Source organism: Mustelus asterias, chromosome 17 (assembly GCF_964213995.1).
Source record: "Mustelus asterias chromosome 17, sMusAst1.hap1.1, whole genome shotgun sequence".
Lineage (NCBI taxonomy): Eukaryota > Metazoa > Chordata > Chondrichthyes > Carcharhiniformes > Triakidae > Mustelus > Mustelus asterias.
The window spans coordinates 58,399,082-58,409,894 of NC_135817.1; the positions used below are offsets into that span (position 1 = coordinate 58,399,082).

The 10,813-nt window shown below is 42.8% G+C and overlaps 1 protein-coding gene across 1 annotated transcript in view; it reads right to left on the minus strand.

The window, feature by feature from the left end:
* LOC144506523 (uncharacterized) overlaps positions 1–836 on the minus strand; it is a 40,041-nt gene extending 39,205 nt beyond the window's left edge. Inside the window, exon 1 of the mRNA XM_078232762.1 lies at positions 139–836. Within this exon, the coding sequence (XP_078088888.1) occupies positions 139–550 (412 nt within the window). The 5' untranslated portion in view covers positions 551–836. The remainder of the gene's footprint in view (positions 1–138) is intronic.
* Positions 837–10,813: the final 9,977 nt, after the last annotated feature.

The window sequence follows — 10,813 nt, forward strand, 5'->3', positions numbered from 1 at the left end:
TCTGAGGTTTGCTTTTCTCCAAGGGAGGTGAAAATATTGGTGAAGATGTTGACTTTGCACTCCAGCTTTTGGGGGGGGGGGGGGATATAAAACAGACAAAATAAACTTCTGGAAACTGGAGTCAGGCGAGTGACCCACCTTCCCACCAGTAGTTCTCGGAGACGTTTTTGTACGTCTCCTCCATGGTGCAGTGGCGGTGCCCGGCGGCCGGCTGCCGGTGGAAGGCGGCGATGACATCCCGCCGCTGCTCCTCGGCGGCGGCCGGCAGCACCTCGGTGTAACTGGTGGCCCCTCGCTCCAGCCGCTTGCGGTACAGGGTGCCGTCGATCAGCTCGTAGCCGGAGGCCGCCCAGCAGGAGGCAGCGGCGCTGGCGGCGGGGGCCAGTCTCCTTCCAGAATGTTCCTCCTCCTCCTCCTCATCCTCCTCCTCGCCGCCCTTCCCCTGCTCCCCTCCGCCTCCTCCTCTCTCCGAGCCGGGGAAAGGCGGCTCATCCCTGTCCTTTAAATACCGGCTGGTCACCACCTCGTACGTGCCGCTGTCGCCGGCCATTTTCCAGGCCCCTTCGCTTCTATTTAATAAATTAATTAGTTGATTCTTCTTTGGTGCCTTTATTTTTTTTCTCTCAAATTTTTTTTCCCCTCAGAATTAATAATGTCGCCGGTCACTTGCTCCCTCTCTCTCTCTCTCTTTCTTTTTAAATGATTAATTTACTCAATACCTCCCTCACTGGCCAAAAGCCGCGGAGACAACTCGGGCCTCAGAGTGAGAGAGAAAAAAACTCTTGGAGCTGCCTCTCTCGCCCGCCCCGCCGACCCCTTTATATAACCTCGGACTCATCCTAGCTTGATGGGCGGCCGGCCAATCGCGTCGTTCCTCGCAGCCCATTGGGTCGTCCCAGGCGTTCGCGCGTCTCTATTGGTCGGCGGGAGGAGACAGGGGGCGGGGCCGAGTGACGAGCGTCACTCCACTATCAGGGTCGGTTGTCCCGGCACTCCGTCCTGGTGGCTCTGAGGTGTAAGATGCCACGCGCCAGCCACTCAGTCAAGTGGTCTTGAGCCCTCTATGTATTGTCCATGCTGCAAACTCAGTTCTTTAGATCTTTCTTCTTAACCACCCACCACTCCTCTACCCCCAAACTGCATGTTCATGTATGTATATATATGTTTTTCCTTCTTTATCCATCACATGTAAAAAAACTTTTGAGGTGGATTAGTTCTATCCATTTTGATCATTTCTTTGGTTGAATGGAACCACCTCATATTAAGCACGATGGAACAGTGGTTAGCACTGCTGGCTTTTGCTACCAAATAAACCTGTTGGACTTTAACCTGGTGTTGTTAAACTTCTTACTGGCCTTACAGCACCAGGGGTCCGGGTTCGATTCCCAGTTTGTGTGGAGTTTGCACGTTCTCCCCATGTCTGGGTTTTCTCTCACAGTAAGAAGTCTTACAACACCAGTTTAAAGTCCAACAGGTTTATTTGGTAGCAAATGCCACTAGCTTTTGGAGCGCTGCCCCTTCGTCAGGTTTTACCCCAGTCCAACGCCGGCATCCCCACATCATTTTCTCCCACAGTCAGGTTGCTGGTTAGGTGCATTGGCCATGCTTTTTTCTCCCTCAGTGTACCCGAACAGGTGCTGGAGTGTGGTGACTAGGGGATTTTCACAGTAACTTCATTGCAGTGTTAATGTAAGCCTACTTGTGACACTAATAAATAAATTTAAACTTAGTTGATCTTTCCACCCTTAGCTATGTCTGTAATGATACATTCTGCGCCCTCTCCTTTCCTTCTCAATGTACAGTATGCTTTGTCTGTATAGCGCACAAAAAACAATACATCAGCTTTAACAAAGAGTCAACTGGACTCGAAACGTAAGCTCTTTTCTCTCCTTACGGATGCTGTCAGACCTTAAAGTTTATTTATTGGTCACAAGTAAGGCTTACATTAATGCTGCAATGAAGTTACTGTGAATTTCCCCTAGTCGCCACCTGTTCGGGTCAAAGCACCTAACCAGCATATCTTTCAGAATGTGGGAGGAAACCAGAGCATCCAAAGGAAACCCACATAGACACGGGGAGAACATGCAAACTCCACACAGACAGTAACCCAAGCTGGGAATCGAATCCAGGTCCCTGGTGCTGTGAGGCAGCAGTGCTAACCACTGTGCTACCGTGCCACCCCGAGACATGCTGAGATTTTCCAGCATTTTCTATTTTGGTTTCAGATTCCAGCATCCGCAGTAATTTGGTTTTATCCATTATTTTAAACAATACATTTCACTGTATACCAATACATGTGACAATAATAAATCATAGAAATATCATAGAAACCCTACAGTGCAGAAGGAGGCCATTCGGCCCATCGAGTCTGCACCGACCACAATCCCACCCAGGCCCTACCCCCACATATTTTACCCGTTAATCCCTCTAACCTACATATCCCAGGACTCTAAGGGGCAATTTTTAACCTGGCCAATCAACCTAACCCGCACATCTTTGGACTGTGGGAGGAAACCGGAGCACCCGGAGGAAACCCACGCAGACACGAGGACAAATCAAAAAATAAGAAGGCACGGAGGGTTTTTGCACTAACCGTTAACTTCTAGAGATTTTTTTTTTCGCAGATCCCTACACGAACGGAGCCAGCACCCAATGGTGTTTTCTTTTTCAAAGTGGCATAAGGGTAGCAGATGAAAGTTTCCAGGAGGTGAGGTTGTTTTTAATAGGGCAGTCGTCGTCCTTTGCCAAATAAACTTCCTTAACCCGAAGAAAGGCTGCAATGAAGACAATCAATGCACACATACAAAGGGAGACATGTAAACCTGCCCAAAGAATATCGGAGACTATCATTCATGTAATAAAAGCAGAAATGTTGAAATCTCATAGCAGACCCCCTCAGCAGCTGGTAAAATATGGCTCCATTCTTTCAAATACAAGCTCTTTGTAAAACCAACTAAAATAAAGATGCACTGGTTTTCTATCCTTCAATCGTTTGAAGAAAGAAGGACTTGCATTTATTTAATGCCTTTCATGACGTCAGGATGTCCCAAAGCACTTTCCGGCCAATTAATTACTTCTGAAGGTTGTCAATGCTGTAATGTAGGACAGTGTATTTGTATACTGCAAATTCCTACCCCACAAGCAGCAATGTGATAAGTGACCAGATAATTTCATTTTGTGACATTGGTTGAGAGCTCAATACTGGCCAGGACACCATAGACATATCTTGAGCGCTTCAAAATAGTCCCATGGGATTTCTTATGTCCAATTGAGACAGCAAGCAGGACCTTGGTTTAATGTGAATGATAGCACCTCTGACCATGTGGTGCTCCCTCAATGCTGCACTGCAACCAGGATTTGTGTGCACAAGTTTCAAGAGGACTTGAGTTCTGACAACTGAGCCATGGCTGATTCTGTTTACAATAATCTGGATTGGGAAAAGTAACATATGAATAATGGAATAACATATTCCTAAAAGACCAAAGCCTTAATTTGGAAAACATACTTTCCATGATCTGAATAACTGACAATACTTAAATGTTCAACCTTCCCAAGGGAGTAAAGTGTACCATATCAACCAACAGAACCTGTCATTTTATTATCAAGGTTGTACAAAATGCTCGCCTCTAGCATAATTAGCTCCGGATGAATTCAGAATGGAAACATGCCAAATAACCTTCGACAATACAGTATATTGTGTTGATGCACTTCCATTACTTTAGGTGGAAATATATCAAATAATGTCCCCACCAGTTTCCCACATTACATCCCACAAGAGTGACTGCACTTTAAAAGTATTTCATCAACTTGAAGTGTATGATGCCCTGAAGATGTGAATGGCATTATATTTATGTAAGTTCCTTCTTTCTTTTTCTCATGGGGACCTAGGTGTCCTTGTACATGAATCACAGGATGTTAACTTGCAGATACACCAAGCAATTGGGAAGACAAATAGTATATTAGCTTTGGTTATGAAGGGATTGAAGTATAAGTGAAGAAGTCCGACTACCATTATACAGGTCAGGAGAGATGAAATGACAGAAGAGATGGTGGTACATGGCAAGAAGAGTGGTAACAGAACAAGTAAAGAAACAAAAGATATGTATAGACAAGACGTGAAAACCACAATGCTACCAACCAAAAGCAAAAACAAGAGTAAAGTGAGTCTATAATCCAAACTTACAAAGATAATTGACACATAACAGGACCTCAGATTACAGCCTGAAGTTTTTGAACTCAGAGCTGAGTGTGGTTTGTCCTGGTAAATTGTGTAACTGGCCGTGAATAGTGCTTTAAACTATCGGGTGGTTGGGTGTGTATCAGGCAAAGGGACAATTAAAAATCCAACGAAAAGGTTGAGGCAAAGGAAAAGTATTTAAATGTGGAAAAATCAGGACAGGGAGGAACAGAGAGTCTAATGGCTATAGTACATCTACAAGTACGATCCATGCAGGGAATAGTCAGAAAAAAATAAAATTATGACTTAAAGTTGAAAATATGGGCTTTAAAAATGAAATTAAACATGTGAAGCATTTCCAATAAGATAAATGACACAAATAGAGATAAATGGTTTAGACTAAATTGCCACAACAGAGACATGGTTACAAGGTGACCAAGGTGGCAAATACAGGGTATTTCAGGGTAAATTCAAGGATACAACATCTTGAAAAGTTAGACAGAATATAATAAGGAGTTAGGAGTTAAGATGAGGAGATATAGCCTTGAAAGTAAAGGCTGACATAAGGGCATTCGTGAGAAAGGACCTTGGCTCAGAAGATTGCGAAGAATAATCAGTATAGGTGGAGATTTAGAATAACAAGAGTTAGAAAATACTGGTGCGAGTAGTTTATAGGTCATTTGACAATAGCTATACAATTGGTCAGAGCACTAAATAAGAAATTATTGGAGAATGCAGCAAAGGCAATGTGGGTGACTTTAATCTTCATAAAAAACAGAACCAATCAAATGGCAAAGGTGGTCTGGATAATACGTTTGTAGACTTCTTTTATGACAATTTTATGACAATTTTTTGGCACTAAACCCTGGCATTAACCCAGGGATACGGCTATTTTAATCTCATATTATGTAATGAGGCAAGGTTAATCAGTAATCACATAGTAAAAAAATCTGACATGAAATAGTGATCATAATACAATTGAATTCCTTATTAAGTTTGAGAGTGACATATCGGACTGCCAAACAAGAATCTTAAACTTCAAAAAAAGCCAATTACATAGGTGTGAGGGAGAACTGGCTAAGGTTGATTGGGTCAAGAGACTAAAAAGTATGGTAGTCTGTAAATAACTCATTAACTCATTGTGGTAAATAAGTCATGGGAAATATTAAAAGAAACAATTCAAAAATTTTTTTTAAAAGACCGTTATAATCTTGCAAAGAACATTACTAAATCTGAGGACTGGAAGCTTTTAGAAACAAGCAAAGGGCCACCAAAAAGTTGATCGTTTTATGATGCGCTGTTATATTACAAATTTTTAGAAAAACTGTTTAAAATACATTCATTATATCCCTTAATTCTCTGAGAGACCAAACACCTATATATCTTATCCGGAAATATATTCAATGATGGAGCATTCACAACCCTCTGAGCCAGAGAATTCTAAAGATTCGCAACGCTTTACATGAAGAAATTTCTCCTTATCTTAATCCTAAATGATCACCTCCTTATCCATAAAATGTGCCCCGTGTTTTAGATTGTCTGGCCAGGGGAAGCTCACAGTATCTATTTTGATGATGCCTTTCAGAATCTTGCATGTTTCAATGAGATCACCTCTTGCTCTTCTAAATGCTAGAGAACAAAAACTCTTATTTACACAGTTTCTCATCATAGGACAAACCCCTCATCCCAGGGACCAATCTAGTGAGCTTTCAATGTATCGCCTCCAATGAAAGTATATCTTCCCTTAAATATGGAGACCAAAACAGCACAGTATTCCAGACATGGTCTCCCCAAAACCTTGTACAATTGTACCAATATTTATTTATTCTTGTACTCCAATCCCCCTGCAATAAAAGCCAATATGTCATTTGCCTCACTAATTTCTTGTTGCACCTGCACACTAACTTTCTATGTTCCATGTACAAATACATCCAGGTCCATCCTAACATCAAACATTGACAAGTTTCACATATTCCGCTTTTCCATTCTTATGACCCAAGTACTTTCCCACATCAAACACCATCTGCCACCTTGTTGCCCACTCACAGAACGTGTCTGTATCCCTTTGCAACTCTTTGCACCTGCTCTCAGCATACATTCTCATCTAACTTTATATTTTTGGCAAATTTAAGTAAATTACTTTCTAAGTCCTTTGTTTAAGTCATTAATATAGTGTAAATCGCTGAGACTGCAGCGTTAGTCCTTGTGGAACTCCACTAATCACAGCTTGTCAGCTTGAAAATGTCCAATTTATCATTGTGCCTTATTTCCTGTCTGTTAACTAATCCTCTATCCATGCTAATATATAACCCCCAACTTTAAAGAGTCTTTACAGTGCAACAGGAGGCCATTTGACCCAGCAAGTCTGCACTGGCTCTCTAAAAGAGCACTCTACCTCGTCCCACTCCCCCGTCTTATTCCTGTAACCTTACATATTCTTTCTTTTCAGAGAGCAATCGGATTCCCTTTTGAATACCTCGATCGAACCTGCCTCCACCACCATCTCAGGAAATTCGTTCTAGGCTCCAACCACTCTCTGGGTGAAATAATTTTTCCTCGTATCACTTTTACTCCTTTTGCCAAATATTTTGAATCTGTGCCCTCTTGTTTTTGATGCTCTCTTGAACATAAGAACTAGGAGCAGGAGTAGGCCATCTGGCCCCTCGAGCCTGCTGCGCCATTCAGTAAGATCATGGCTGATCTTTTGAATTTGAATGGAAACAGTTTCTCACTATTTACCCTGTCCTTCGACAAGGCCTTCGACAAGGTCCCATGTAAGAGATTAGCATGTAAAAGTAAAGCGCATGGGATTGGGGGGTAGTGTATTCAGATGAATAGAAAAGAGGTTTGCAGACAGGAAAAAAAGTAGGAATAAACTGATCTTTTTCCAAGTGACAGACAGTGACTAGTGGGGTACCGCAGGGATCAGTGTTAGGACCCCAGATGTTCATAATGTATATTAACGATTTAGATGAGAAAGCTAAATGTAATATCCCCAAATTTGCAGATGACACAAAGGTCGGTGGAAAGGTGATCTGTGAGGAGGATGCAGAGATGCATCAGTGTGATTTGGACAGGCTGAGTGAGTGGGCATATGCATGGCAGATGCAGTGTAATGTGGATAAGTGTGAGGTTATCCACTTTGGTATCAATATCAGGAAGGCAGATTATTATCTGAATGGCTATAGATTGAGAGAGGGGAAAGTGCAACAAGACCTTGATGTCATTGTACACCTGTCGATGAAAGTAAGTGTGCAGGTGCAGCAGGTAGTGAAAAAAGCACATGGTATGTTGGCCCTCATTGCAAAAGGATTTGAGTACAGGAGCAGGGATGTCTTGCTGCAGTTATACATGGCTTTGGTGACATTGTGTGCAGTTTTGATCTCCTTACCTGAGGAGTGATGTTCTTGCCATGGGGGGAATACAGAGAAAGTTCACGAGACTGAATCCTGGGATGACGGGACTGACATATGAAGAGAGATTTGAGTCAGTTGAATTACATTCATTGGAGTTTAGAAAGATATGGGGAGATCTCATATAAACCTATTAAAATTCTAACAGGATTAGACAAAGTAGATGCAGGAAGGTTGTTCTCGATGGTGAGGAGTACAAAACCAGGGGTCACATTCCAAGAATGTAGGGTGAATCAATTAGGACTGAGATAGGAAGAAATTTCTTCACCCAGAGCATGGTGAGCCCATGGGATTCTCTATCACAGAAAGCAGTTGAGGCCAAAATGTTGATATGGGGGAAAGCGGGAACATGTTACTGAATTGGATGATTAGCCATGATCAAAATGAATGGAGGATCAGACTTCAAGGAGCAAATGGCCTACTCCTGCTCCTGTTTTCTATGCTTCTGTGTTTCTATACCTCTCAGGATTTTGAATACTTCTATCATGTCTCCTTTCAGCATTCTTTCCTCCAAGGAAAACAGTCCCAACCTTTTCAATCTATCCTCACATCTACAGTTGTTTATCTCTGTACTCTGGTTGTATCACAGCTTGGTATGGCTCCTGCTCTGCCGAAGACCGCAAGGAATTACAAAAGGTCGTGAATGTAGCCCAGTCCATCACGCAAACCAGCCTCCCATCCATTGACTCTGTCTACACTTCCCGCTGCCTTGGCAAAGCAGCCAGCATAATTAAGAACCCCATGCACCCCGAACATTCTCTCGTCCACCTTCTTCCGTCAGGAAAAAGATACAAAAGTCTGAGGTCACGTACCAACCGACTCAAGAACAGCTTCTTCCCTGTTGCTGTCAGACTTTTGAATGGACTTATCTTGCATTAAGTTGATCTTTCTTTACACTCCAGCTATGACTGTAACACTACATTCTGCACTCTCTCGTTTCCCTCTCTATGAACGGTATGTTTTGTCTGTATAGCGCGCAAGAAACAATACTTTTCACTGTATGTTAATACATGTGACAATAATAAATCAAATCAAATCAAATCTCTCCAATGCCTTTCTACCCTTCCTCACATATAGTGCCCAGAACGGGATGCAGTACTCCAGATGAGGCCTAACTAGTGTCTATACAAGTTCAACAAGTCCTCCTGACTCTTGTACTCAACTCCCCTATTAATAAAGCCGAAGATACTATAGCGTTTGTTAACTACTATCTCAACTTGCCCTCCCATCTTTTCATATACATATATACCCAGTCGCTCTGTTCCTGCACTTTCTTTAGAGTTTCTCCCTTTGTATTATGCTGTCTTTCCATATTTTTCCCATCAAAATGAATCACCTCACACTTCTCTGCATTGAACTTCATCTGTCACTTGTCTGCCTAATCCACCAATAAACCTATGTCCTTTTGAAATTCAAAACAACTTTTCCAATCTTATATCATCTGCAAATTCTGAAGTCATGCCCTGAACAGCACATTATTGGTCATTAATATATATCGGGAAGAGCAAGGGTCCCAACACTGATCCTTGGAGAACTCCACTACAAATCCTTTTCCAATCTGAAAAACAACCAGCTATCACTATTCTTTGTTTCCTGTCACTCAGCCAATTTCTGATCCAAGTTCCACTTTATTCCATGAGCTAGAATTTTGCTCACACAGTTGCTGTGTGGCACAAGTCTCTAACTTGTGTACTAATCTTTTGTGCGGCACCTTATTCAATGCCATTTTAGAAATCCAAGTATGCTGCACCTACTGGTTCCTACTGAAGGTAATTGTTAAGACTCCCTTAATAATAAATTCCAGCATTTCCCCGATGACTGACATCAAGCTAACTGGCCTGTACATAGAACATAGAACAGTACAGCACAGTACAGACCCTTCGGCCCACAATGTTGTGCCGAACCTTTTCCGAAACCAAGATCACGCTATCCCACTCCCTATCATTCTGGTGTGCTCCATGTGCCTATCCAATAACCGCTTGAAAGTTCCTAAAGTGTCCGACTCCACTACCACAGCAGGCAGTCCATTCCACACCCCAACCACTCTCTGAGTAAAGAACCTACCTCAGACATCTCTCCTATATCTTCCACCATGAACCTTATAGTTATGCCCCCTAGTAACAGCTACATCCACCCCAGGAAATAGTCTCTGAACGTCCACTCTATCTATCCCCCTCTATTATAAACCTCTATTAAGTCGCCTCTGAACCTCCTCCACTCTAAAGAGAAAAGCCCTAGCTCCCTCAACCTTTCCTCATAAGACCTACCCTCCAAACCAGGCAGCATCCTGGTAAATCTCCTTTGCACTCTTTCCAGTGCTTCCACATCCTTCTTATAGTGAGGTGACCAGAACTGCACGCAATATTCCAAATGTGGTCTCACCAAGGTCCTGTACAGTTGCAGAATAGCCCCACGGCTCTTAAACTCAAACCCCCTGTTAATAAACGCTAACACACTATAGGCCTTCTTCACGGCTCTATCCACTTGAGTGGCATCCTTCAGAGGTCTGTGGATATGAACCCCAAGATCTCTCTGTTCCTCCACATTCCTCAGAACCCTACCTTTGACCCTGTAAACCGCATTCAAATTTGTCCTACCAAAATGAATCACCTCACACTTATCAGGGTTAAACTCCATCTGCCATTTTTTGGCCCAGCTCTGCATCCTATCAATGCCCTCCACCTCATCCACTACTCCACCAATCTTGGTGTCATCCACAAATTTACTGATCCACCCTTCAGCCCCCTCCTCCAAGTCATTTATAAAAATCACAAATAGCAGAGGACCCAGCACTGATCCTTGTGGTACACCGCTGGTAACTGGTCTCCAGTCTGAAAATTTTCCATCCACCACTACCCTCTGTCTTTTATAAGATAGCCAGTTACTTATCCAATCGGCCAACTTTCCCTCTATCCCACACCTCCTTACTTTCTTCATGAGCCGACCATGGGGGACCTTATCAAACGCCTTACTAAAATCCATGTATATGACATCAGCTGATCTACCTTCATTGACACACTTAGTTACCTCCTCAAAAAATTCAATCAACTTTGTGAGGCAAGACTTACCCTTCACGAATCCGTGTTGACTATCCCGGATTAAGCTGCATCTTTCTAAATGGTCATAAATCCTATCCCTCAGGACCTTTTCCATTAACTCACCGACCACAGAAGTAAGACTAACCGGCCTATAATTACCAGGGTCATTCCTATTTCCTTTCTTG